We start from the raw sequence: 26,941 nt of genomic DNA on the forward strand, positions 1-26,941 counted from the left end.
CATTAATGGGAATATACTTCAGAGATATTTTACTCGTAAAAAATTATAGGGGTACCAATAATTGTGGCCAACATGTTTTGGAAAAAACACCCCCCAAAACTTTCAATTCTTTTACTTCAATGAAAGGTTAGATTTTTGGCAATTTTTTGAATGAAAGATCAAAAGGATAAACGATGCAGATTTATTTTTTACAGCCAGTTTTGATCATATTTACCAGGGGTGCCATTAATTCTGACCATGACTGTATATACAGCCAGGTAACCTCACCAAATGAAAAAAGTGAGCTGTGGGCTAAAACACAGGGAATATTTTGGAGTGCTGGATTGGTTTCTCATGATACCAAATGAGTCAATACCATAACTATATATACTACATTTGTTCTTTATTAAAAGAAAGAAAGAAAGAAAGAAAGAAAGCACTTGCTTGATCATGTATTGGTCCATCTGTGGCTGACTTGGCCGGAGTTACTTAAAAGTAACCATATAACTGTTATTTACTTTAAATAATGGCTATTTTAAAGGCCCCCTGTGGTGAAAATCAAGTTTTGTTGTTATGTATATGTATATGTATAATGTTATGTATGTGTATATGTGGTGTTTTTAATATGCTGTAAGCCAAACCATGTGCAAATTCATCAGTCAACACCATTGCTGTGTATTTTATCCTTAAAACTATGTGAAAAAAGTCTCAAAAACGCGGTTGAATTCACCCGTGTTTCTTACGTTACAAACTACCTTGTAGTAAGTAAACTTTATTTATATAGCACCTATCACAGATATAAATCACAAAGTGATTTACAAAGTGCAACAATTTAAATAAAAGAACAATAAAACACAGATAAAACTATCAGAGCTAAAAACAAAAGATACAACATAAAATCCCAATCAACGAAAAGCTTGTCTAAATAAAAGTGTCTTCAGCTGCTTTTTAAAAGAATCAACAGATTCAACCACACGCAGCGAAAGGGGCAGGGCATTCCAGAGTTTAGGGGCAACTGCCTGAAAGGACAGGTCCCCCTGAGTTGTAAAGTTGGTTTTAGGAACCATCAGAAGGTTTTGACCTGAGGACCAAAGAGTGCGGGGAAGAGGAATAGGGGATCAACAGGTCTGTGATGTACTGGGGGGCCTGTCCATGTAGTGCTCTAACAGTCAAAACTAAAATTATATAATCAATTCTATGTTTGACTGGAAGCAAATGGAGTTTGGATAAAACCGGTGTAATGTGTGTCCTTCTGTTGGTTCCTGTTAAAAGCCTGGAGAGTTTTGCACCATTTGGAGACGACTCGGGGAAGAATTGTTAAAACAAGTAAAAAGAGAATTACAATCTAAACGAGAAAAATAAAGGAATGAATAATCATCTCCATGTCAGATTTGGACAACAATGTTCTTAATTTAGAAATATTTCTCAAATGATAAAAACAGTTTCTGACCAACTGTCTAGAATGACGACCCAGAGACATTGATTTGTCGAACAAAACACCAAGGTTTCTAAGGCTTAACTGGACGGATGAGCCCAAGGAACAGAGGTGTTTTCCGATTTGAGGTAGTTTTTAGTCTGGAGCAATGATTAAGGTTTCAGTCTTTTTTGTATTCAGTTGTAAGTAGTTATTGTTAAACCAGATCTTAATGCAAAGGCAGGGATTCTAATAATGAAGTTCACTTAATTAACTCTGACTCTTTGAATGAACAGTACAAATGAATGTCGTCAGCATAAAAGTGATAAGACACACTTTTAAAATGACTAGGCTAATATACTATAAAAACAAAATATGACCTAAAACTGAGCCCTGAGGAACTCCACATGACAGAGGGGAAATTTCAGACAGAATTCTGTTAACAAACACACAGAATGATCTGTCACTCAAATAAAAGGAGAACCATTTAAGAACAGAGCCAGATAAGCCCATGTCTGGGCACAGAACCCCATGCTGGGCACAGAACCAGTTAAAAGGGAAAGTTAGATCAGTTTAACAACATACGGTCCAACTAAATCAAACACATTTAGGAGCAACGAAGTCGGCAGAACATCAAGAGGGCTTAAAGATGCTTTCACTTGTTTTTAGTAAACCCTTTATATCCTCTAGAGTGACGAGTCAAAAGGTATCCCAAGAGTACAAAGTAGACCACAGGAAAAAAAAAACATTTAAAAACCCAATCGGTCTTTGAGTGCACAGGCAGGAGCTAGAGGAAAGATAATTTTAGATTGTGTGTCAAATAGGACTTTGGGATTTGTCTTGTTCAAAAATACCAGATTAGAAAAATAAGCAGACCTGGCCTGTTTGATCATGCCAATTAGTAATGTGATAAGTTCCTTCAAGTACAGTCTATAAACTTCCAGACTTTTCTCCTGAAAGATAGTATTTCCTCATTCACCCACGGGCAAGGAGTCTAAGGAAAAGTGTATTCACTTTTCAAGGGAGCAACATTGTTTAAAACAGTCAGACAATGGTTATTAAAAAAGTTATGGTTTATCAACCTGCAGCAGAAGCGGTCCCGGTACACGAGCATGAGTCTGCCACCTTGCCACAACACCCGCGGTGTCCCAAACACAGAACAGTCCGGAGGACACAGTTCGTTGAGATGAGTGTACTCCATTTCTCGCTGCCAGGTCTCCATTGGATACTCCTGAGGGACGGAGGTGCAGTCCTTGCCCGACTCGTGGCCACAAGCACCGCTCGTCCAAGAAAGATCCGTAGCCGCTCGGACATGGTGGTTGTCCCCGATGTTTCCTCAGCTTGGCTTGGACTCCAGGCCTGGTTCCCCGCTTCCTTCTCCTGCCGCGGGGCCCAGCTAGCAACAGGTACAACGGCGATGACGTTGAGCATTCAAAAATTGCAGGGAAAATCTCTGTGTACCTAGCCCAGGTAACACAAAAGTCTTTCATATTCTCCTTGATGCGGAACAGCGTGTGTCGATCATATTTTAAAGCAGCTGAGACACAGCTACTAGTTGCCAGGGCTAATAACGCAAAAAAAACAACACTAGAAAAAACACAAATACACGAGAGAGCAGAGAGGGAGCAGAGGCAAAGCCAAACACAGGTGCCATCATGCTTGACAAGTTGTAACCAATCATGTCAACGTTCGGGCTTTAGCATATTATTTACTGCAAAATGTACTTTTATTTACTTTTAAGAGATACAATTATTGACTACAGGGGGACTTTAATGACATTGTCTCAAGACCCTTATAGTCTGCCATTCAGCTATGCTGAAGAACATATACTGTGAGGCACCTCAGACTGTTGAGCACTGTTGATGTTTCAAACTGAAAGTCACCATGTGTAGTCCTAAAGATAACTGTTGTCTAAAAAAAAATCCAGAAACAAAGCTAAAAATGAACTTCCCTTTGACACATTTGCTTATAGCAGTTGCCCATTACTGAACTTTGAATTTGGTTAAAAGTTATTTCATGCATGATAATGACTGATCATTGTTTTTATGATCAATCACTGGTGTCAGGTAGTTCTAAGGTAACTTTTGCTACAGTAAATAAACCCTCTCATTAAAATGATCTATTTCTTCTTTAGCTTTTGATGGTTCTCGAATCTATAAAACCAAAGGAGGGAATGCCAGCAGCCTGTGATGGAATCAGAGAAAAGAAGGAGATTAAAATGATCAGAGAGTTGTGCAGATCTGTGACATCAGGACGAGGACAGAGACTGGTTTCACCTAAGGACTCTGGACGAGGACGGAGACTGGAGATTCAGCGGCGGCCATCTTGGGACTAGGCTCTGCACTGGCGGCGGCCATCTTGGGACTAGGCTCTGGAGAGGTGACAGGGACGGAAAGGGAATCTGAATCTGCTTCTTCCAGGGTGTAGGATGATCCACTCAACCACAGATTGTTCATCCAGACCAATCCAAAAGATGGATTTGAGGTTTGCTTCGTTCCAAGACACCTGGTGAACGAGGTCGAGGAACTCCTCTGTGTATGCCTCGATCGGGCAGTGGTCCTGGGAGATGGAAAGAAGCAGATCAGCAAGGTCTAGGGGAACGAGGAGGATACCCATCTTGCTGTCAGTCTGTATAGGTACGGTCTTAGGTACGGACTACGGACTCAGGAGAAGGAGATTGAAGTTAACAGGGAGTTTATTGAGACAACATCTGAGCAGATGAACTGAATGCAGTTAAGTGCTAAGTGCAATGATACGTTGAAGAGCGGAGTGCTGGTGATGAATAGAATGGTTCCTCTTACAGGTGTGGAGTTGGGTGGAAGACTGGATGGAAGACATGGACGTAGAACACTGGGATCACGGTAGAAACGGAGACGTTAGAGGAGAAACACTGGAGAGAATGGAGACAGGGAGATCGCTGGAGACACTGGAGAGAATGGAGAAAGGGAGATCGCTGGAGACAGGGAGATAGTCCTCTTCATACAAACGAGACCGGACAACGAGCTGTGGTGAAGTGTGTGTATGATTATGGAATGACGTGCAGGTGGGAGCCAAGGAGGGTGAAGGCATAGTTCACCTATAAATTAAAAAAACTTTCATAATTTTCTTAGCTCTATGTCATTATCTCCTATTCTGAAGAATGTTTACAAAACTACGTTGGATAGCATTGTGTAGACAAAAAAGAAAAAATAATAATAATTATTCTACATATCTTTTTATTCCACAGAAGAAAGTCATACAGATTTAGAACAATATGAGGGTGAACAAATTAGGGGTGTTAATGAATAGTAAATAGATCTGTAATAATTATTAGTAAAATAAAAATACTATTCGAATTTTGCAACATGTTGCTTTGCAAAATACTGTGAATCCATGATAAATCCTAAGAATGGCATCGCCTGCCTCTAGGCGCAGCAAAGTTTAGAATTACTTTGGTCAAAATGATTGTGGTGAGCAGGAAGAGGGCCGTGAGAAATGATTGTGGTGAGCAGGTAGAGGGCCGTGAGAGAGCGGCGCGAGGCCAGTGGAGTGATTACTGATGAGCAGCGCACCAGTCTCGTATCTCTCACGGAGGAGCGGAAACATAAAAGGAGTGATGACAGTGAAGAGCGAGAGAAGACCAGGCCTGGACTTGTGTTTTGTTTGTTTTATTATATATGACAGCAGTCGTCAGTGAGGGGCTGCTGTCTTTTACTTTCGTTTTGTATTTGTTTATTTTATTGTTAATGTTGTGAATGTTTGCTGGTTCCCGCCTCTTTCTTCCCACAACAACAAACTGCATTACAATGGTCTTACAAAATTTAATCAAATTTGATCAAATTAATCAACATGTCGTGTGCAAACTTTGTTGGGTGAAACTGAGTTATCAAAATATCACCATCACAATAAGAAATCACATGAAATCCAAACACCAAACCATCATTACTGACTAGTCGAATGAGTAAATACCACTGTCTATCACTGCATTCATGCTTCATTTAAAGGTCCCATATTGTACACCTTTCTGAAGTTTTATTTTAGGTTCTGATGTCCTTAAGCAGTATAAGTACCAAAAACCATCTCAATATATTTTTTATAGCTCCTTGCTCAGGAGCTCTGCCAAGAACAGGTCTATTTTGAATGGCTGACACCGCCATCGGTGTATGAATGAGTGAATGAATGGGTGAATGTGAGGCAATATGTAAAGTGGCAGGCCAGGCCAGGCCAACCACAGGTAACTAGGGTCATGTATCCTGTAACCTGCTGTGGCTTGGTGATGCTCACAAATAAGGTAAATAAAACACTTGCAATGATGGTGATAAATTATTTGTTATTAAAGCATAAACATTCACAAACCACTGTTATTTTAACATAAAAGCAAGCATAGGCTACTACGCACATGGTTTGGCATGACAGAAATAGCACAAAGCGCTCCTTTAATAATTCCAAAAAACTGATATCTCAGTTCATCGCGATCTCACAAAGCTCCGTTATTATCAATGAAGCTGACTGCACAATACATCTTTCATAATGTCAACACTTCGTTTGTTATAATCAGAGGATTTGCCAGCATGCAGAATTCAGCACTGTTTTGAGCGGTGAGTGGATTCTATCTTAAATGCATCTCATTGGCCATTGCGTTCGAGAAATCAACACATATGTCTGTGATTGGCTACATTGCTCAATGCTGCAAACATGTTATAAATAGAAACTCGTTCTGGCCTGTAAATAATTTGTATTTAGTTTTAGTTATTCTTGTTGCTTTTGTGCAACATGTGAATAACAATTTATTTGTTTTTAAAGATTTATTTTTAGATATTTCTATTTTGCAGGAGTCATTTTATTGTCCCGCGCCCGCACTCGGCCATCAAATCTAGTCCCGCGCCGCACTCTGTTGCGTTGGGTCCCGTGGGAGTGCAGGTCTCTACATCCATCGACTGAACAGCATTTTCTCAACATGTTTCCGTGTTGTTGTTGCTCAGCATCGATGTTGTCTGGGGTTGGGCAAAAGGAGGGAGGGATGGTGGGCAGTGCTCGGTGTGGTGACTGAAGGCGGTGACTGAGTATTTCTGACATCACATTTTTATGGAAGTCACAACAGCTTGTGAAAAGGCACAGCTACTTTATGCAGGCTTTGTGCATTTGTCTGTGGTTTGACTGTTTTGAAATTGATACGGTAGTTACATAGCTCCTAGACCTCTGTTATCATGAAAAAAGCCAGGAAATTTCATTTTTGACAATATGGAACCTTTAAGTTTCATAGAGGGAGACGGGTTTAAGAACAGAAAACGAAAAGCGCTGTAAGAAACTTGTGTCCGTGCAGTATCTGTGTCGGTGGAGCTCGTTTTCTCTGCAACCGACCTTATTGTTATCAGACTGAGGAGCCAACTTTCACTCAAGCATGTGGATATTCTTGTTTTACTCAATATGAACATGTGACAATATGATAATGGTTATCGAGTGTATGTATGTTCTGTACGATAGTTGTCGCACTATGCTTTATTAGCTTTTATTTTTGTTGTTGTTCGCTTTCTTTGAGCTTAAATGTGTTTGTTCTCTATATTTTTGTTTAAATTAAAAGAAAACCTCAAAATAAAATGTAAGCTTGTTGTTTATTGACCAATCATAAGTTTGTTCAGTAATGGTGACAAAAAATGAATGTTTAAAAATAATGTCTTTCTTATTAAACTTAATTTAAATAAATACATTTTTGAATATTGTTTTTGAATATTGTTTTCAATGAACCTAAATATTCCAATGAAATATTTTTGAAAAATGCCCGTCCCTAGAACAAATGATAACAGAATGTTCATATTTGTGTGAGCTATCCCATTAACACTAAAGACCTACACGTATGCTAAATGGCCATCATATTGCAATCCTTCATACAGCACAGCAGCTTTACCATAATTTTGCATATGAAAGGGGTAGGCCCTGCTTAAAGTGTCAGAGGCTTCAAGTCATTTTAGCAAAGAAACATTTTCCCCTGATTTTCCAGTAAAAGTTCGCATTAAAGCACAATGCAAATGCTAACAAATAAAATTATTATTATTACTGTTATACTAAAACCTATTCTTATTATTCTGAGACTGAAATGATTATATTAACTTTATCTCCTCCAAGAGCATTAATGCCACAAGCACCAAAACTGGTTTGAGTTGAAGCACAATGACATACTGTATCAGTAGTTCACACAAGAAACCCATTTTTTTAACACGCTATGTTACTTTGTTACTTTTTTCTTATCTTTTTTGTATTTTAAATTGATTATTGATTGTGATTGTAATATTGGATGATTTATGCTTTCGATCCTGTCAAACTGCATTTTTTCATCAATGTATCAACAGCAAATTAATCATTATATGCCTAACAATAAGCATAGCAATTGTATAGCTGGTACACACTATAAATCAGAACTTTCCAAACTCACATCCACCTGGTTTCCACCTCAAATAGCAAGAGCAGGGTACCATAGAAAATTCCTGAATTGTGAACAAATTCTATCTGGAAAACCATGGAAAGTAGTATGACAGAGTTAAACAATGGTGTATCTACAGTATGTATTTTCCAATTAATTTACACCACAGGGACAACAAAAGTTTTTTAAGTTATTCAATAAAGATCCTTCGTCCTAACAAAACAACAAAAAGCCTTGAAACAAACCAACCAGATCCACAAGAAAAACAATGTTACAAACTGTGATTAAAAAAAAAAAGGTTTTAATATCAATTACTTTTGATGTTTGTGTTATTGCCCCTTCACTTTCTGTAGTGTTTAATCTTTTGTGAGGATTGGTGGTTGGGGTGGGGGAGTGATATGAGAATTGAGACTCATATTAAAGATGTTTAAATTGCTGAATATTTGCTCAATTTTGAATTAAAAAAATGGTCCTTCTGTGCTTTTATAAAAAATATCACAGAGAAAACCTTATACTAATACTTCTGCAGCATACATAAACAGGCAGATGGTCTTCTAGTACGCCCTCTGTGTTTTCCATTTTGAGCTCAGGTCCTCATACACTCTCTTATTAAGGGCTTTATGGCGCTGGAGAAAGTTGATCCAAGAACAAAATAAAAATAAAAAAACTCCTTCCTGAAGGAGCAAATATCAGTCCCTCAAGGACAAAAGAAACGATTCAATTCATAGTCCTATATATTCATCCTGGCACCTTTAAATGCTTATTTGTACCATTTTAAAGGGAGGGGTTTCATGGCAGAATAAAATGAAACATGCATCTAGCTAATCCCCATTTGTGGTTGATTATTTCCAAGACTTTGTCAGCAAGCGTCATGTAAGGTAAGTAAAGAACATAAATTAGCAGCTTGCCATTTACCGAACAGGTAAATGGCTTTAAACTGTTCATAATACAGATTTCCGAATGAAATAATGACACCATCATTTGCATTTTAATACTATCATCTACAAGGCATGTAAGACATGGAGAACTCAAACATTCGGTTTCGTAGTTCACAAATTCCCAGCACTTACACGTAGGGCTGATCGATAAATCGAAAAGTAATCGAAAACGAAATGCAGAACCTCTAACCGATGTAATTTTTCATGGAAGCGGCATGGAAGCAATATGGAGGAGAATTCAAACACAGAGTCATCTCACAGTAACTCTCACATCAAGTGCAGTTTGCAGGCATGCGGATAGATTAAGGAGCAGTTATCTTTGTTTATATAATCTGGATGCTCTGTATTGCTAAGGTAATTGCATGTTTTATACAGGTTAATCGCCAGTCTTATACGCTGCTACACACATACAGAAGACTGAGCAAGCCCTGGGGCCGGTTTCACAAAGCTATTTTATACCGGTCTATAGTGTCAGACAAGTCTAAAATTTGCTCATAGACTAGTCTAATGCAAGTTAGACTGTTTCACAAAAATAAAGACTGACTTAATTAAAGTAACACTATGTAGTTTTTCAGCCTTCATAATATATTTCCAAGACCCTTGTGATGGTACATCGACTTACAATAGGTTGAATGACACGTCTGCCATAGCCTGACAGTGTCTGTATCGCTTTTACTGGCACTATGTAACTTCGGGTTTCGGGTAGGAACCCGAGCACAAAAAAAACCTACAAAATTCGACTGCTTTACGGCATACGTCACTTCTGACGTGAGAGCCCAACTACCGTTTGAAACCCGTCTGTATGTTGTTGTCATGACCGAAGCAACAACTAGTCAGAGGAGACTAAAAGTAGAAAAAGGGAGAGTGACAAATTAAAAGACCGGACGAGGATCACTATTGGAGGGAGAGCAAGACAGTTTGAAGAAGGTGAGAGTGTGCGCCCGCGCGACCGGCTCTCTCTGCTCGTTCTTTCAGTAACATGCACCCTGTCACAAGCGCAGCAGTCAGTCATCTGTAAAGTGTTTATAAATTTATAAATAAATCAGGGAGCCAGGGAGCTGACTATCGCGCGAAATGTAAAAGGCTGAATAACATGGCCTGGCCATGTTACGGAATCTATCTGGTCCTCCGTTTATCTTCATTAATCAAGTAATGCTAGTAGAGTAGCGAATTATCAATCTGGTAGCTACACTAACATGCTAGTTTACGATGGTTATAATAAATAATCTTTCAGGATAACTATCCTAATGTCTGCAGGCTGATAGTCATGTTTGTTTATTTATTTTTCTGGTGAAAGTGTCTTGCCTCTGGCTATAATGCAAATCGATTTTCAAATTTGCAGATAAATCTATGGTAGCTTGATATTATAATATTGACGATATATGGCTATTACCTACCACACAAACATTGAATTGAATTAGCATATCCGTTATGTAAAACAGTAGACAATAGGCTTCTATAATGACGCTGTCTTGTAAACGTGAGCTACGCGATCTATTGACGTTTGAAAAAAATAAAACCCATGAAATTATATTCATATGACAATCTGAAATATATGCCAATGTACCTGGGATGAAGACATTTCACACGCAACGCTGGCAGTCTGCCCGCGAGAACTCTAGACAAAATCGGCTTGTCAACAAATGCACACGTGTATCGCCTGGTGTAACCATGACAGATTTTACGACAGTAGTAGAAGACAATACTGTTTCCCAACTGCAGGGGGACCCCGAGAGCAAAACCCGCAAAAACGACATAGTGTTGCTTTAAGACCAAAAAAATTAAGACACCTTACCCCCAGGTTAACTTAGGTCTAAGACTCTATGTTACCTTGGCAACGAACAGTAACAATCAGTTACATTACAAACAGCCAAAAGAAAAGGGGAAATGGCTCATAATTTGTGGTTTGCTGAAGACGTTATGGAGAGAGTTATGAGAAGGGAAAGGGTTTTTAGGATATTTCCTCTTAAATATTTCTTTTTTTGGCATCTTGTACCATGTTTTTGTATCTTTTCTGTACGTCTTTAACGGTCTGCTCAACGGTTGGATTAACGCTGTTGTGGCTTGCAGGACGAGGCCGAGGGACGTGAGAGAACAGCGCGAGGCCGGTAGAGTGAGTGATAATGCACGTCACCTTTGAGACGCACCGGTCTCGCATCTCTCACGGAGGAGCGGAAGCATAAAAGGAGGAGTGACGAAGCTGAAGATCGAAACCGGTGCATCTCACAGGTGACGTTCATTATCACTCACGCCACCGGCATCGCGCCGTTCTCTCACGTCCCTCGGCCTCGTCCTGCTCGCCACAGCTGTTAACTGTCGCAGCAAAATCTTTTTCCAAATTAAACATTTCTTCTTGTTACTACATTCTCCGCTAAATTTCCCAAGTAAAATGTCCTTGTAACTGTTATACTCCTCCAACAAACACATATTTCCGCTGGGGTAAACTGCACTGAGCGTTTGAATGCGCTTACTCGATCCGCCATGTTTTTTTGTTTTGAAAAATATCTTATTTTACCCAGAATGCATTACAGTAGTCCGACTTAAGATCATAGACATAATAAATACATAGACGCCCTATTGGTCACTTTGGAACGTTGCTGCTATACGTCAACGTGTCCGCCATTTTGCTGAGGGCAAGACTGCGCTATAATCAAATGCAAGTAAACGGGTGAGCTGCGGTTTTTCTGGATAAAAACAAAAAATGTTTTTACATTTATCAACTGATTTCAGTGGTTTGTATGTGGTGTACAAAAAGTTTCATCTCTAGTTATTTAAAATTTCGATAGACTTATAAAAGATTTTATTAGGAATTGTCAAAGCTCAGGCTTGTCATGTATCTGGCTTTTTATTCTTGGATAAGAATTGTGAAGACCCCCATGCTGAGATTTAATTTACTGTAATTGTCACATGAAATGAAATAAAGTTTTCTTTTTCTGGAAAAAACATTTTCTGTGATTGACCCGATTTTAGCAATAACAAATATAACTGATGGATCCTTTATGGTAATACATATGATATGGTACAACTACAGTGCAATTCAAATAGTAAATATAAGATAAAGTGAGAAGTAATAGTAAATAGTTTAGTCAATAAAATAAACAAACAGTACAGCAAATAAAATAGTAATGAATAGTATAATTATATAATATCATAAGTACAATAATACAATCATACAAATATTGATAATAGCATATAGTTTATGTATAATACTATAATAATAGCAATATAATAAGAAATGTCAATTACAGAATATAGACAATAATAAATAATAAGTTAAATAGTGACTATGATAGCATAACGATAATAGATTGATAATCGCAAGTGGTATAATATTATAATAAAAATAATAATAAGAACAGCAAATACAATGTAATATAAATTCCAGAATAATTTAGACAATATGAAAAAAATATGAAACATTATAATATTGATCATTAAACTGACATTTAACAAAAAGAGATTTGTGTCATTTTATTTTATGTAGGCCTACATACAGTGAAGATAATGTATAAATATAGACATATAATTTATATATTTTAAAATATTCCTACATAGGCTATATAAAATAAAATGACACAACCATGTCTCTTTTTTGTTAAATTTCAGTTTTATTGATCAGTAATAGCCATTGTAACAGTATAAGTAGCCTAAAAGGTATAAAAAGCTATACAAGAGAAGGAAAATAAGGTAAACGATTCAGTCAAACATACAGCAGGATACAACGTTAAAATAGCCTAAATATAAAGTTATGAAACTTCACTTTCCCCTCAGCCAAAACGATTTGCCAGGGAACAAATTATATATTAATACACCAAAGATCGCCCGTTAGATACACAAGAGGAATTACATCTCATGTTTAACCACTAGAGACATCAGAGCCAGCGGCAAAAATCAGAAGCACTAGCCGAGGTAAGGCTGTTCCAGGTTGGGTACATGAGCGCAGAGCGCCCGGTGATCGCCTGGATCGCACAACTCCGAAAATGTCAGATCAATTTTTTAAATAGGCGCTATCTTTATAAATAAACCACAGATTTGAGCTTTAAACAACTACATTGTCGACTGAAAAACTATTAAGACCACATTTCGTGACACAATAACAGTAGTTTTTTTTAAATTTCGCGGCCTTTCTCCTCTTTACTATTAGTAATTATATCATGACCAAATACAACCAGAAACAAATATTCAGTCTTTCTTGTAAAAGGTAATCCCTAGAGACCTGTTTTCAGTTGTTTGGCGATTTGTGCAGCACACGAAAAGTGCATTTTTCTCAATTCCCGGAATGAGAGGTATGGAAAAGTTGCCCTCCGCAATATGGCGGCGCCGTTGTCGTACGCTCCAGCAGCCAATAGGGCGTCTATATATTTATTATGTCTATTCTTAAGATAGTCAGAGTCCTTAGTGCTTTGTGCAACGGTCTGATTTAGGGGGCTTTCACATTTGGTTTGATTGCCTGTTCCGAACCCGAGTTCGATTGCTCCCCCCTCCCCCTGCCCTCGATGGACTGAGTTCACATTATATTATTTGTATCCGAACCGTGGTACGCTTGCGTCATCAAGCTGCAGCTGGCGCGTAATCGTGTTGCTTGGTAACCGGCGCCGCTATGAATGAAAAGGCGTCAAAATGGATAGAATTGCTCGCTTCACATTTGTTCTTCTTTTTTTAACCTTTTGTTTTGTTTTCAAAGAAAACATACAGAAATACACTTGCGTCTGTCTGCCGCAAAAGTACTAAAATCATTCCAAAGACAGCTGGCTGTCAGCCGAAGACAATTTTTGCGGAGGCAAGCATTAATCATCTCTCTGCTTGCAGTGCGTCAATCCCGCTTTTCGTCAAGGTAAGTGTATACACACACACACACACACGCACACACAGCGACTGTCCTGTCGACCACATTATACATTATACGTCATCAATAGCGGTTCACTTCTGCGGTTTGGTTCGATTGTGTTCATATCGGCAGCGAACCGTACTAGAGTTCACATGAACCGTACCCCAGACCACCTTTTTAAGCAGACCCGAGTGCGGTTCGCGGGTGCGCACCCGAGTTCAGAAGACTGTGTTCGCATCATCCAAACGAACCGAACTCTGACGTCATTCGAACCCGGGTGCGCACCAAAAGTGCTAGTGTGAAAGCCCCCTTAGATGTCTATCTGAAGTCTGACTATCTATTATATCTAAGCCATAGTCAAAGTCTATCTTTGTGAAACCGGCCCCTGAGATCACCTTCCCTTGCGTCCACACGAAAGTTTGTCAGTTGTATGCGTTTTGAGGCTTGCCAGTTTGAACATTCAAGCGATTTAGACCATTGGATGTGTATCAGTATATTGAACTAATGATACATTGTGGCAAACGCACATTCATACAAACAGTAGCTCGCACATCACGTGAAGATTGCGCAGAGAAACATCCAGGAGCACAGAAACTCATTGTAAACCCTGTCATGTAATTTATCACTAAAGTAACTTAGAAACTCAACAGTTATTGCATATATTCTACTACATTTTAAGTAACTACAACCCACAGCTTCACAATTAATAGAGAGACACTATGACTAATTCAAACAGTCAATCGCTCTCTCATTAATGCATTCAAATAAATGTACTGTACTGTGCTAATTTATCTGTATCTGAGCAGAAATCTGTAAGAAATGTTATGAACCATAGACAAAATAACTGCTGAAAGTGAGTTATGTCGGGGCAATAGCACTGTGGGCAGCGCTATAACATTTGCAGTAGCTCTGCACAAGTTCGAGGCCCAGTTCAAGGTTTCAGGTTTTCGCAAGCCAACATCAAAGTTTGTTTCCTGCAATTCATTTAAAATCACAAAGATAAGTAATGCACTATTTCATTAGAAAAAAACATCCCACCTTTAATAGCTGTGCATATTTACAGTACAAACCTTGTCAGTGAACTATGAAATTTGGCACAGATACCCTCTAAGGGCCCCTATTTTGGAAAAAGTTGCACCCCTGGGGGGCAGGAGCTGCCCAAAGATGGCCCATTGACTTATTATGGTGTAGGACGGCCTATGAAATTGTCACGTGATGAGGAAAATAAGGAAGACGAGGATTCAAGTGCAGAAGGGTAAGTTTAATTAAATGACTACAAAACAACATGAAAACTGAAAACTGCCCCATAGGGGAAAACCAGAGGGCTATCAGGCAGACACAGGAAACACAAGGGAAACAGATAATAGCGAACCAACACAGGACTGCAAACACAGACAGGAGAGCACATGGCACAAAGGAAACACATGACAAGCCATGTGCTCACAATAAACAGAACTAGAACACAAGAACATGACAAACCAGGAATGTCAGACCTCTGTCACCAACTAAGATAAGACCAGACAGAAGTGACAGAACCCTGACAGAAATGGGCAGTCATACACATTGCATAGGGATTTTTTATTAAACATAGCTCTGGATCGCAGTGTCATAGAGACAAGAGGACGGGCTCATTTTACTCAGACGACCAATCATTCTCTCAGGATCATTGTGAAGCTATTAAGCCACGCCCTAGCAACCATTTACAGCACCTTAGCAACAAGTTCCATTGACTTCCATTGAAAGAGATAAAAGGGATATCTCTGGATAGAAGTATCATAGAAACATGAGTGTGGTCTCGTTTTACTCGGGGCAGCAAACATTCAATCATGAATTACCTGAACACTTCTAGCCCCTCCCTAGCAACCATTGTTAAACACCTTAGCAACCAAAATCTAAAGAGGTATATCTTCCATTCTGAATGTCACAGAGACATGGGAGTTGGTTTATATAATTCATAGTGACACGCAGCCTTTAGAGATTCATGATTGGCAGCTACCAAGCCACTCCCTGGCAACCAAAGAGTGTACCCTAGCTACCATTTTGCAAGACCTATACTGCCCTACAAAGGCAAAAGACCTTAACTCGCTAGAGTGTGGAACTAAGAAAAATGACTTTAAAGATTTTTAGTTGTCCCGCCAAATTAATTATAGGTAGGACCCTGGATATCTGGCAATTAGATGTTTAAGTAATGAAAATGATCTACATAAAAAAATATTGAGCTCAAACTTGACTTTTGACCACTATTTTAAAGTTCCTGTACTCTGCCTTTGTATTGTCAGCCAAGGCAAAAGACAGTAACTTCCACACTATCAATATTTGTTTGCTGATCACCATTAACAAAATCATTATAGTAACACCTGTATAAAATCTAGTGATCATGGCATTTATTTAGAATTATTTACAATTACTTATAGCCATCTACTTATTGTGCTTTGGTTGCATTCTGATGGCCCTATTAATTCATTAGACATGACAAAATACTTCCATCTACGTATTGTGCTTTGGTTGCATTCTGGTGGCCCTATTAATTCATTAGACCTAACAAAATACTTCCGTAGCGGTAAAGAGTAGGCTATCTTCAAGTGGTACTGAGTGGCATAAGACTTGCTAAACACGCGTTCAAAATGATCACAACAGATCCTCGCGCACATTCGACCCGGAGACTGGTTTATAGCGGTGGATCTGAAAGACGCATACTTTCACAGACGCTCACCGAGATTCGTGTTCAAGGTGTCACGCTCCTCGTCCGTTCACGAAAAGTAGCCTATGCAGTGCTTTCCCCCTTGAGACTCAGTAGGGAGCGGGTTCTGGACTACCTAGACAACTAATGCATTTATAGCACAACCTTATGTGTTCTGCGTCTTTACAGTATGCGGTAGTGCTGGGCGGTAAACCGGTTCAAACCGAAAACCGGTTTATATTTTCGTCACGATATTGATTTTGAATAAACCGGTGTATTTAATTACACATCGTTCGGAACAAACGTTACGCTGCGCGACACTGTTTCAGACGGATCCTTTACAATGTTTCACTTCTAGGCAGCGACGAGTGAGGGTAAACAAACAGCAGTGCTCTGTTACGTTACATGGACGATGGATGCTGAAGAATTAGTACAACATGACACAGAAGAACAACTTGTGCCAGAAAGAGGAGCCGGGTCTGTTGTTTGGAGGTTTTTTGGTTTCCAAAAATCCGACGTCTACCAAACAACCATTTTATGTAAGTGCTGTCGGGCTAAAATTCTCGCCAAAGGTGGCAACACGAACATCCATTATACAGGATAATCCTGTGTGCCAAGTTGCACTTTACATTTATTTTATGTTTGTTCTGGTTTCGAAGCAATACTTTTGAAGGAATAACTAATGCAAGTTGCATAATTTTTTTTACTATTTTTTTAAAGACCTCAAAAGCAATGCAAGACAAGTTTAAGTTTTTTTTATATTTACTTGAATGCACGTAATGTTCCTGGACTTGTACTTGTACGTATTCCAAGTTGTTCTAATTGTGTTGTTTAAAATAAATGTTCTGTATTTTGACTGCAATTGTCTTTGCATTCTGATTCCTCACTTCATTAGAATCATGAATGGCTCTTATTTTCTGGGGCCATGCAAACATAATTTTCTGGGGCCATGCAAACCTGTATTACTAGTGTGGAATTATTCTACAATATTCACTAATGACAGTAAAATAGACCATCCTAAGTCAATTTACTGCAGTAATTCCTCTCTCAACCAGTAGAAAATGCATTGAACACCTGACTATGTATGAAAAAAAAAAACGTCATAAACCGGAAACCGGCATAATTTTGAAAAAAAACGTGATATCAATTTTTGGTCAAACCGCCCAGCACTAGTATGCGGTGGTTTCAGCTGCCTGTCTGCCCTATTATTGTGCTTGTGCACTTCGCTCGTCCCGCGGATTTATTCCGGACGCTGTGATTGTATAACCTGCTTGTGACAGCTGAGCTGGTCTGATGTTGTATGCACCAGCACTTGCTTCATATGTTGTACGCACCAATATACCCTTGTTGCTTCATTATTATCACTCCCTGTGATGTAGTAGTCCCGCGTTGGCCCGACTGTGTTCAGGGCGGTGCTGAAGGCGCCGGCGAAGTTTTGGCACTCTGCCAGGTAGATGCATGATTGTTTCAACCAGGTCCGGTACCCCAACTGGGTGAGGCGGGGCTTTAGTTCTTTGTTGTATTCACCTGCTACGGCATGTGTAACACTTTTCTGTCAACTTTGCATCCTTCGCGATCGATATCACACGTTTGTCGAAGGTGCGGGTTAAGAGCATACTATCTAACCGCATTAGTGCAGGACAAGGCTCTGAGGACATCAGAAGTTACAGGGACTGATGGCAGCTGTAAATACACAGGCCAAAAATGAGCCAAAAATATCAATAACTAATTTTCAACCAAAAACGAAGTTACGGTCTTTTGCCTTTGCACGGCAGCATATCTCTGCATCAGAACATCGTATAGAGATGGGGGTTGGCTCTTTTGACTCATGCTAGCCAACAGAAGTTCCAACATGCTACACATGCTAGCTGTGAACAGCTACATGCTAATAGCGATTAGGTAAGTGCTAAACCATGCCAGGAAAATGCTAAGAACTCCAATAGTGACCATCTGTGACAACTACAAATCACCTAGTAACACCATAGCAACCACCCAGAATACCCTAGCAACACCATAGCAACCACCAAAAAACACCCTAGCAACCGCTTAGCAACCCCCCAGAACACACTAGCAACCAACTATCATCACCCTAGCAACCACCCAGAATACTCAAGCAACTGCCTAGCAATGACCTAGCAACCACAGAATACCCTAGCAATCGCATAGCAACACCATAGCAACCACCCAGAATACCCTAGCAACCGCCTACCAACACCATAGCAATGACCCAGAACACTCTAGCAACCACCTAGCAACCACCTGAACACATGAATTAGCCATATCTCGGCACCAGAACATCGTACAGACATGTTTGTTGGCTCGTATGCAATCATGTACCACACCCTAGCAACCGAGTGGCGAGTTTTGCCACTGCAAGCACCCACTCACACTTTTCTTCTGGAAATGTACATTCTATGGCCATCTTGAAAATGGTCCCCATCTTGAATTTTTGGCACACACCTTTTTCTATGATAATGTTCCTTGAAGAATATTCGTACCAAATTTCATTATAGCATCACCATTTGAAAAAAATATGTAAGGATTCAAGAAAAATGGCGGCCATCTTGAAAAATGTTTGCCATCTTGAATTTTTGAGGGACAAGCACTGTTTTCCAAAACAACATTCTGAAGAGAGTATTTTCACAAAATGTTATGCCTACATAATAGCACTGTTTGAACTATTGACATAATGAGCATTTGACAGAAATAGGAGCCATCTTGAAAAAATTGCCGCCATGTTGAATTTTTGGGTGGCCAATGCCTTTTTCCCAAACAAATGACCCTTGGAGAGTATCTGTGCCAAATGTCATGCTTCTATACCAATTTGAACGATTCTCTTGAAATATGCCATTAATCTGCTGCACTAGTTTGGTTTAAACTTTAAAGTCTTAGGCCAAGATGGAATTACTTGCTGACAGGACAAATTAAAAGATGAGGGAAGGAGCATCTTTCACTTATTTTAAACAACTGAAAATCTAAATAGAGGAAATACGTTTACCTTTGTTTAAAATACACAGCACACACACCGCTTGGGGCAATGTCAAACAAAGGCCAACAAATTTGACTAGTTTACTAATTCATTTTTAATATATTATATTATGTGTATATTTACTTGCCCCCTAATGTGATTAGTCAAGTGGTAATATTAATTATGCTTGATACCTTGATACGTTTTAAAGGATTCTTTGATGAATATAAATTTCAAAATAACAGCATTTATTTGAAAGAGAAATCTTTTGTAACATCATAAATGTCTTTACTGTCAATTCTAAACAATTTTAATGTGTCCTTGCTTAATAAAGGTATTTATTTATTTCAAAAAGAAAATCTTACTGCCCCCAAACTTTTGAACAGTAATGTATAATAGGCCTATCTGTTTCAAATAATGTAGGCTAACTGTTTCATCAAAGAAAAGGGGTCAGGGGGTTAACATCACAAAATAAGCTAATAAATGAATGAACCTTATCGATTGTGTTCTTAGTCTAAGTTAGTGACTTACGCTGAACAGTTTCTCTGGCAATTGAAGATACCCACGACTGAGGAATGGGTTTGACGCTTGGATAGTCTGACTTGTGGTGTTCGCCCACTATAATTTGCATTCAGGTTGACTTCTTAAATGAAAATGAAAATGAAAACGATAACTGTGAAAAAAAACAACTAAACTTTACATTTTAATTTGAATAGTGTCACTATTATTGCGCGAGCATTTATACAAATCTTTGTAAAAACTGTATTTGCAGTTTCTTTTTCACGTTTGCCTTTTCATTTTAAAATTGGCAGAAAATGTGTTCTATAGTTGGGAATCCTGAGCCTTTAATTACACATATTATCATACTTCAGAATGCCAGCAAACTGTTTAGGTATGCTCTTCATGTACAAATACACTCTTGCTAAGGAATTAACTTTGCAATAGCTGCTACGGTTTGTACTTGATTTATACTGTCAAAAAGAGGTGACAGCCAACAAACAAAAATAGAATAGAATAGAATAGAATAGAATAGAATAGAATAGAATAGTGTCAGTGTAGCTTCAACCTTACCTGTTTAGGGTTGGCAGGTGGAGAGAATCTCTTGGCACACACCACAAAAATGTCAGGGTGTGGCTTGCCGTTTTTTACTTCAGGATCATCTCCAAGGACAATGTGACTGAAGAGGCTGAAGAACTCTTTATGACGGCTAGTCTTCATCTCAAAGGTCAGACCTGCTGAGCTTGTGCCAACAGCAATAGGAATGCCATGCTTGTGTAGATGATTGACAATCTTTGCTACACCTGAAAAAACATCAGAAAATTGTCACATATGGGGTGTTCACACTTGGCAGTATTAGTTAGATAAGAACAAACTGTGGTTGCTCTGTTGGTGTTGTCATTTGTATAAGTGTGAAAGCTGCCATCCGAACCCTGATTCGCACCAAACAACAAACTCGGTTGTGGTTCGACTGAAATATGAACGCAGAACAGACCAAAGGCATCTTTGGTAAGTTCCGTCACACAATACATCATAAAAGTTGTTTTTTTGTTTTGTATCTTCAAGTTCTGTATTAAAAATGACAGTGTGAACCAGGACTAAGGTCCGGACCAAAAAAGCCAAGAGAATCGAACTACAAGTATGAACACACCCCAAAATTAATAACCAAGCAGTGAGACCCGACCTTGAACCAGCTTATTTTATTCTAAGTGACTTTGAGGAAAATATGCTCTAAACTAGATTATGCATCTTATGTGTCACCTTTTGTTTCAAAATTAACTTCCAGTTCCAATCTTACATAAAAATTACCTGGCAACAGAGAGGCTGTGGGGAATAATTGCTCCTGAATTTTTCTAGTCTCCTCCAGGAGCTCTTCGGGGGTTATGGGGAGTTCAATTTTGTCTCTTATGATCCTGGCAGCCTCCAAAGCCTTTTTCCCCATCACAGAGGACTTCACTTCCCAGGTATACTGCTTATTGAACCTGTCACAGACCTCCTGGAATGACACTGAGTACAACCTCTCTGTATCTGCAAGATAAAAACATGAAATAGTGCAGAGCAAATTGATGGAACGGAACAAAAAGGCAATAAATTGTTGACTTATTATAATGAAGAAACTGATGAGTATTACTAGGCTATATCCCTGTCAAATCAAATGTGTAAGTAGGGTATTATAAATGTGCTACTGACATAAAAAGGGACATTTTGATCAAATAGTAAAAAAATCGCTTAAACTATCAGAAACATACTCGATGAATACGTAAGTTAACGTTACTGTCTTTCTGATATTGTTGAATGCAAACAAAATGACAAATGCTGATTTAGTAAAAAAAAAAATCGTTTTTTTAACAAGATTCTCACCCACCTAATAATAATCCGTCCATATCAAAAAGCACGTGTGTTACTGGTTTAAAAGACATGTTTTAATCGATATGTTTGCTCTACTGTGTGGACACACGACTTCATTGACTCAGGAGACACATACACGAAAACTGTTGGACAATCGATGTTAAACAATAAAAAATATAAAAACACAACAACACCTCAAAATTCAGAAGAACTTCAGTTCAAATCTTGCTCGATATATTTGAAAGTCAAATGTATGTGTTTTGATTAAAAAATGTATTTCTATCTTGACCATTTCTCTTTATAAGATCCACTTTCGAGTAATAACAACTCAGGGCAACTTTTTAACTCACCATTCTTGTTGCAAAGGTTTATGGGAAATGTAGTTTTTCAAAGCGCACATTGAAGCGCTTACATAGAATTGTCTTTAGAGAGAAAAACAATACAAAATGTATATTAAAAGTAAAAAAAACTAAATATGCATATTCTATTATTATTATTATTAATTGTATTATTGTTATTATTATTTTCTTTTATTTTATTTTGTTTTTTTGCAAACGATCTTGTATTTATGATATCACTATTTTCAGAATAATGAGTAGGCTATTAGGGCATAAAAATGTATGGCTGCCTTCAGGGGTTCTCTCACAAGTTTTTTTTAACAAGATTCTCACCCACCTAATAATAATCCGTCCATATCAAAAAAGCACACGTGTTAATAGTTTAAAATACATGTTTTAATCGATATGTTTGCTCTACTGTGTGGACACACAAAACTTCATTGACTCAGGAGACACATACACGAAAACTGTTGGACAATCGATGTTAAACAATAAAAATAAAAAAAACACAACAACACCTCAAAATTCAGAAGAACTTCAGTTCAAATCTTGCTCGATATATTTGAAAGTCAAATGTATGTGTTTTGATAAAAAAAAATGTATTTCTATTCTATCTTGACCCTTTCTCTTTATAAGATCCACTTTCGAGTAATAACAACTCAGGGCAACTTTTTAACTCGCCATTCTTGTTGCAAAGGTTTGTGGGAAATGTAGTTTTTCAAAGCGCACATTGAAGCGCTTACATAGAATTGTCTTTAGAGAGAAAAAAATACAAAATGTATATTAAAAGTAAGAAAAAACGTAATATGCATATTATATTATTATTATTAATTTTATTATTGTTATTATTATTATTATTATTATTATTTTTGTAAACGATGTTGTATTTATGATATCACTATTTTCAGAATAATGAGTAGGCTATTAGGATATGCATAAAAATGTATGGCTGCCTTCAGGGGTTCTCTCAAAAGGGATCATCTTATTTGAATCCTTGACATTAAAATTATTTATATTTATTATTACTTTCTTTATAAAAATGTTCTTCTCAAATAAAAAGCAAATAAACAATTAAAAAATAAACACGTAGATAAGAAGACTGTGAAGTAGCCTACCTGTGGCAATACAACGGCTGCTCACATTGACTAATTTGAATTATGATCTTTAATTGCAAGTGCAGTATGTCATATTGTTGATTCCTACGTGATTTGTAGTGAGTTGGCAGTTTTTCTTTTTTATGAAACCTTGACAAAAGTGTAAGGCTGAGAATCAACATCATTAAATAATTATGACTTAATATCTCCAGCTATAACAACTACTACTAGGCATTTTTTTTTTTTCAATGCACATTAACTGTTAAATTTCCTGTCTTACAAAGAGAGCAGCTGGCACGTTTGGCTGCAATTATGCACATGAAACCCGGAGATTCAGAAAAATAAACAGTATTTAATAATAAATCCAGAGAGAAAAATAAACAGTATTTAATAATAAATCCAGAGAGATAAATAAACAGTATTAAATAATAAATCCAGAGAGAAACTCAGGAGAATACAACCATGTAAAACCATAAACAATACCGTAAAAATAACTATAGGCTAAATGCATGCACAGAGAGAGTTATTTAAACAGAACAGAAAAAGTTGCGGGATAAATCAGAAACTAATGACCAAAGAACACAGGCAAACCGGGAGCAAACACAATTAAAAACTATACAGACACAGACATAACCCTGACATTAGAGGAAACTGGAAATGCCGGCAAGAGAAACCAGGGAGGAGATGACAGGGGGATGAGCCAGAGAAGAGAGGAAAGCAGAAGGAGCCAGACGGGGACCCCAGACCACAGCCAGGACAAAGGTCCACAGCGGAGTTGAAGGAGAGAGAAGCCATATTGGAGGTTTAACCAGGGGGGTGACAGACGGAGGTGAGACCCAGGCAGAGCTGAAGAGCCGTTGAGAACATGCGACACTGATGGATCTGGAGATCAAGTTAGAGCTGCAACGACGAGGATCCAAGGTTGAGCCAGGGTGCCAGATGACTGAGGCAGAGCTGGTGGGACTGAGGACCAAGGCGGAGGGAAGATGGAGCCCGGCGGAGCCGAAGGTGTGATGGGATGATTGAAGCTGAAGGCCCGGAAGTCTGTGGCACAGACAGAGAGACATCTGACTAAGGCAGAGCTAGAGGGACGAGAGAGCCCCGTGGAGCCGCAAGTACGATGGTCCCAGGTGGAGCCGAGGGAGGAAGGAGCCAAGGAGGAGCTGTTAGCAATAAGTCTGCTATATGATACAGTGGATTTCAGTCTATTTTGAGACCAAATTGAAAATCTGGATGCAAAATAAATGTTTTAAGATTAAAAAAGAAAAGAAAAAAAGAACCATGATGTACATTTAAAAAGAAAAGAGATCTAAAATATTGCTGTCTTTAATTAAATAATAAAATGTGTGCAATATTAATCTAATTTGTACAAAAGGTCAGTCTCCTTGCTTCTACTGAGGTAGATGCTTTTTAGAAAATCAAGCTCAGATTTAAAGGACAGTTTACAGTTTGTGTCAAGTTTAGGCTTACAACCAGGGTTAGATGCCTCTGATTTTAGGGATAACTTATGGGTAGGGTTAAGTTTATAGGCAGGGATATGGTTAGGATAACATTTCTGGACAGGAATGTTGTTCCAGGATTTTTATTTATTCATTTAGCTGACGCTTTTTATCCAAAGCGACTTACAATTGCTATATATGTCAGAGGTCGCACGCCTCTGGAGCAACTAGGGGTTAAGTGTCTTGCTCAGGCGCACATTGGTGTCTCACAGTGGATTCGAACCCGGGTCTCTCACACCAAAGGCATATGTCTTATCCACTGCGCCATCACCACCCCGATAAGATGCATAACCCCAACAAAATATGTTGACCATAACTCGGCAAAATCAGGATTCTTTGAAAATCCCCAGTGGACATTTTACCCTAATTTAATTATAAAAATAAATAAAGAATTTCTTTAGTGTTCGATTTCCCTTTTGTGCAAAAGCTGATTAGATGATTGGAATGTTGTTCCAGGATCACAAAGATGCACTTAATCAGGTTCTGCATTTTTAGACATGCCTTTTATTTCAGCCTGGTTTTTGCTCTTGCTAAAATCCAGACACAGCATCATTGAGGGTCATCACACAGAAGCAGACTACACACGCCAGACCTGCACTCCATCCACATTTCACAATGTAATTGGAAGCGCAATGTAAAGTGAGAGAGAGTCGTTAGGAGCAGAGGCGTGTTTGGGGAGTGGGGTTTCCTCCAGCATGGGGCAGCTAATGAGGCTATGGATTCCAGATCTAATTGGGTGTAGCAGAAAGTAGCTCCACTTTCAACTCTGTCTATTGTATGCCTGCCTGTTGTGTCTCAGTCACATCAAATGCCTAGCCAGACAAGGTGTGCTCTTCGTGGACAGAATGAGAATGCACGTCCAAAGGGGTGCATTGTGCTCTTTCCCTATACTACAGGAGGGCTGTATTTTGAAATGGCAGTCTAAGGGTTTTATTTGTATTCATTTTAATACATACAGCTCTGTGCAAAAGTCTTAGGCACGTAAGTATTTTCACCCCCATATATCTTTTGCAGTAGTGTGTCAGTAAGAAATATCAGTTTGCATATCCAAACATTCCTTTTGCCATTAATTGTAATAATCCAGTGAGATTTTGGTATGCACAAGGACTCTAAAAACAGCTGGTATGCTCCACACGAAGATCTGATCTCACCATCATCGAGTCTGTCTGTGATTACATGAAGAAATAGAAAAAACTGAGATATACTAAATCCAGAAGAACTGTGGCAACGTGTCTGAGATGCTTGAAGAAACCTAACTCCCTGAAAACTATGTGCAAGTGTATGCTAACGTTAAAGGTGGTCACACCAAATATTGGTTTGATTTAGTTAATAAAAGTTAATTGATAAAAAAATCTATTCATGACATTATTTTTGAATGGATCCTCACTTTACAGCATTTTTTGCATGCAGCATTACAGCATCAAGTGCCTAAAACTTTTCACAGTACAGTAGCTTTGCAGGTCAGTTTCCTCAAGCGTCTTTGGAGACGTTGCTGCAGTTATTCTGGAATTAGTCAGTCTCTCATATTTTTCTGTTTCTTCAAAAATCTCACTGGATTATTACAATTAATGGCAAAAGGAATGTTTGGAAATGTAAACTGATATTTCTGACACTACAGCAAAATATAAATAACTGGCTTAAAACCATTGTTTTGGGGTGAAAGTTTTAATGTGTCTAAGACATTTTCACAGTGCTGTATATTACTTAACAATTGTAGGTGGATCCTATCGCATAAAAGAGATAAAATTCCACATCCAGGCACTCACATTGATATATATATATATTTTTTAAGCCTTTATTGTTGGGCAGGGCTATTAAATCAACAACATTTTATTTTTCTATTACTACATATTATCCACCTGAGCAAACTACTGGGTAAGCAGCACATTTTTTATTTGATATTTAATTTTCTATTTATTTGTCACTAAAATGCAATATAAATGCAATTCATACATAAAATGACTTGAATACATCTATTCTATGAATAAATTAAAATTTCTGAATTAAAATTAATTTTTATATATTTGGAGGACATAAAGTAAAAAAAGTGTGTAAATGTCGTAATAAAGAAAAAAATCCTCGTTAAAACAATTTAAGTCTTCTCAAACTTATCCATTTGGACATAATATTTTGTTATTTCTTAAAAAAAGTCCACCAAATAAAGTACCACACTATATATATATATATATATATATATATATATATATAGTCAAGTCAATTCATCCTCATTTAAAGCAGCTTTACAGAGATAAAGATATAATTTAAGGTAACAGAGATTGGTTTGGTTTTATAGTGGCTCTTGAAAAATGTTTTTTCCAGCTAAAGTTAGTTTTGATTGATTCACTTCCGTATAAATGATAGTTTGTTATTAAATTAGGGGCCGCTAAGACGACACCGTTCTCTCTAAACAGACTTTAAACGTGAACCTGTGATAGACGCTGATGGCGTTCACATGCGCAT

The 26,941-nt window shown here is 38.2% G+C and overlaps 1 protein-coding gene across 2 annotated transcripts in view; it reads right to left on the reverse strand.

Annotated features, from left to right (window-relative positions):
- Nucleotides 1–21,898, reverse strand: part of pudp (pseudouridine 5'-phosphatase) — a 68,127-nt gene extending 46,229 nt beyond the window's left edge. Inside the window, exons 1-4 of one of the 2 annotated variants that reach the window (XM_077246844.1) lie at nt 21,567–21,841; nt 21,011–21,229; nt 20,276–20,505; nt 6,211–6,366 (exon numbers count right to left, since the gene is read on the reverse strand). In XM_077246844.1, coding sequence (XP_077102959.1) covers nt 6,325–6,366; nt 20,276–20,505; nt 21,011–21,229; nt 21,567–21,621 — 546 coding nt within the window. In that variant the 5' untranslated portion in view covers nt 21,622–21,841 and the 3' untranslated portion in view covers nt 6,211–6,324. Of the gene's footprint in view, nt 1–6,210; nt 6,367–20,275; nt 20,506–21,010; nt 21,230–21,566 lie in introns of those variants that run through there. The other variant, XM_077246843.1, reaches the window with a different exon arrangement.
- Nucleotides 21,899–26,941: the final 5,043 nt, after the last annotated feature.

Source organism: Siphateles boraxobius, unplaced genomic scaffold, assembly GCF_051911475.1.
Source record: "Siphateles boraxobius isolate OS27281-9 unplaced genomic scaffold, OSU_SipBor_1 29, whole genome shotgun sequence".
Lineage (NCBI taxonomy): Eukaryota > Metazoa > Chordata > Actinopteri > Cypriniformes > Leuciscidae > Siphateles > Siphateles boraxobius.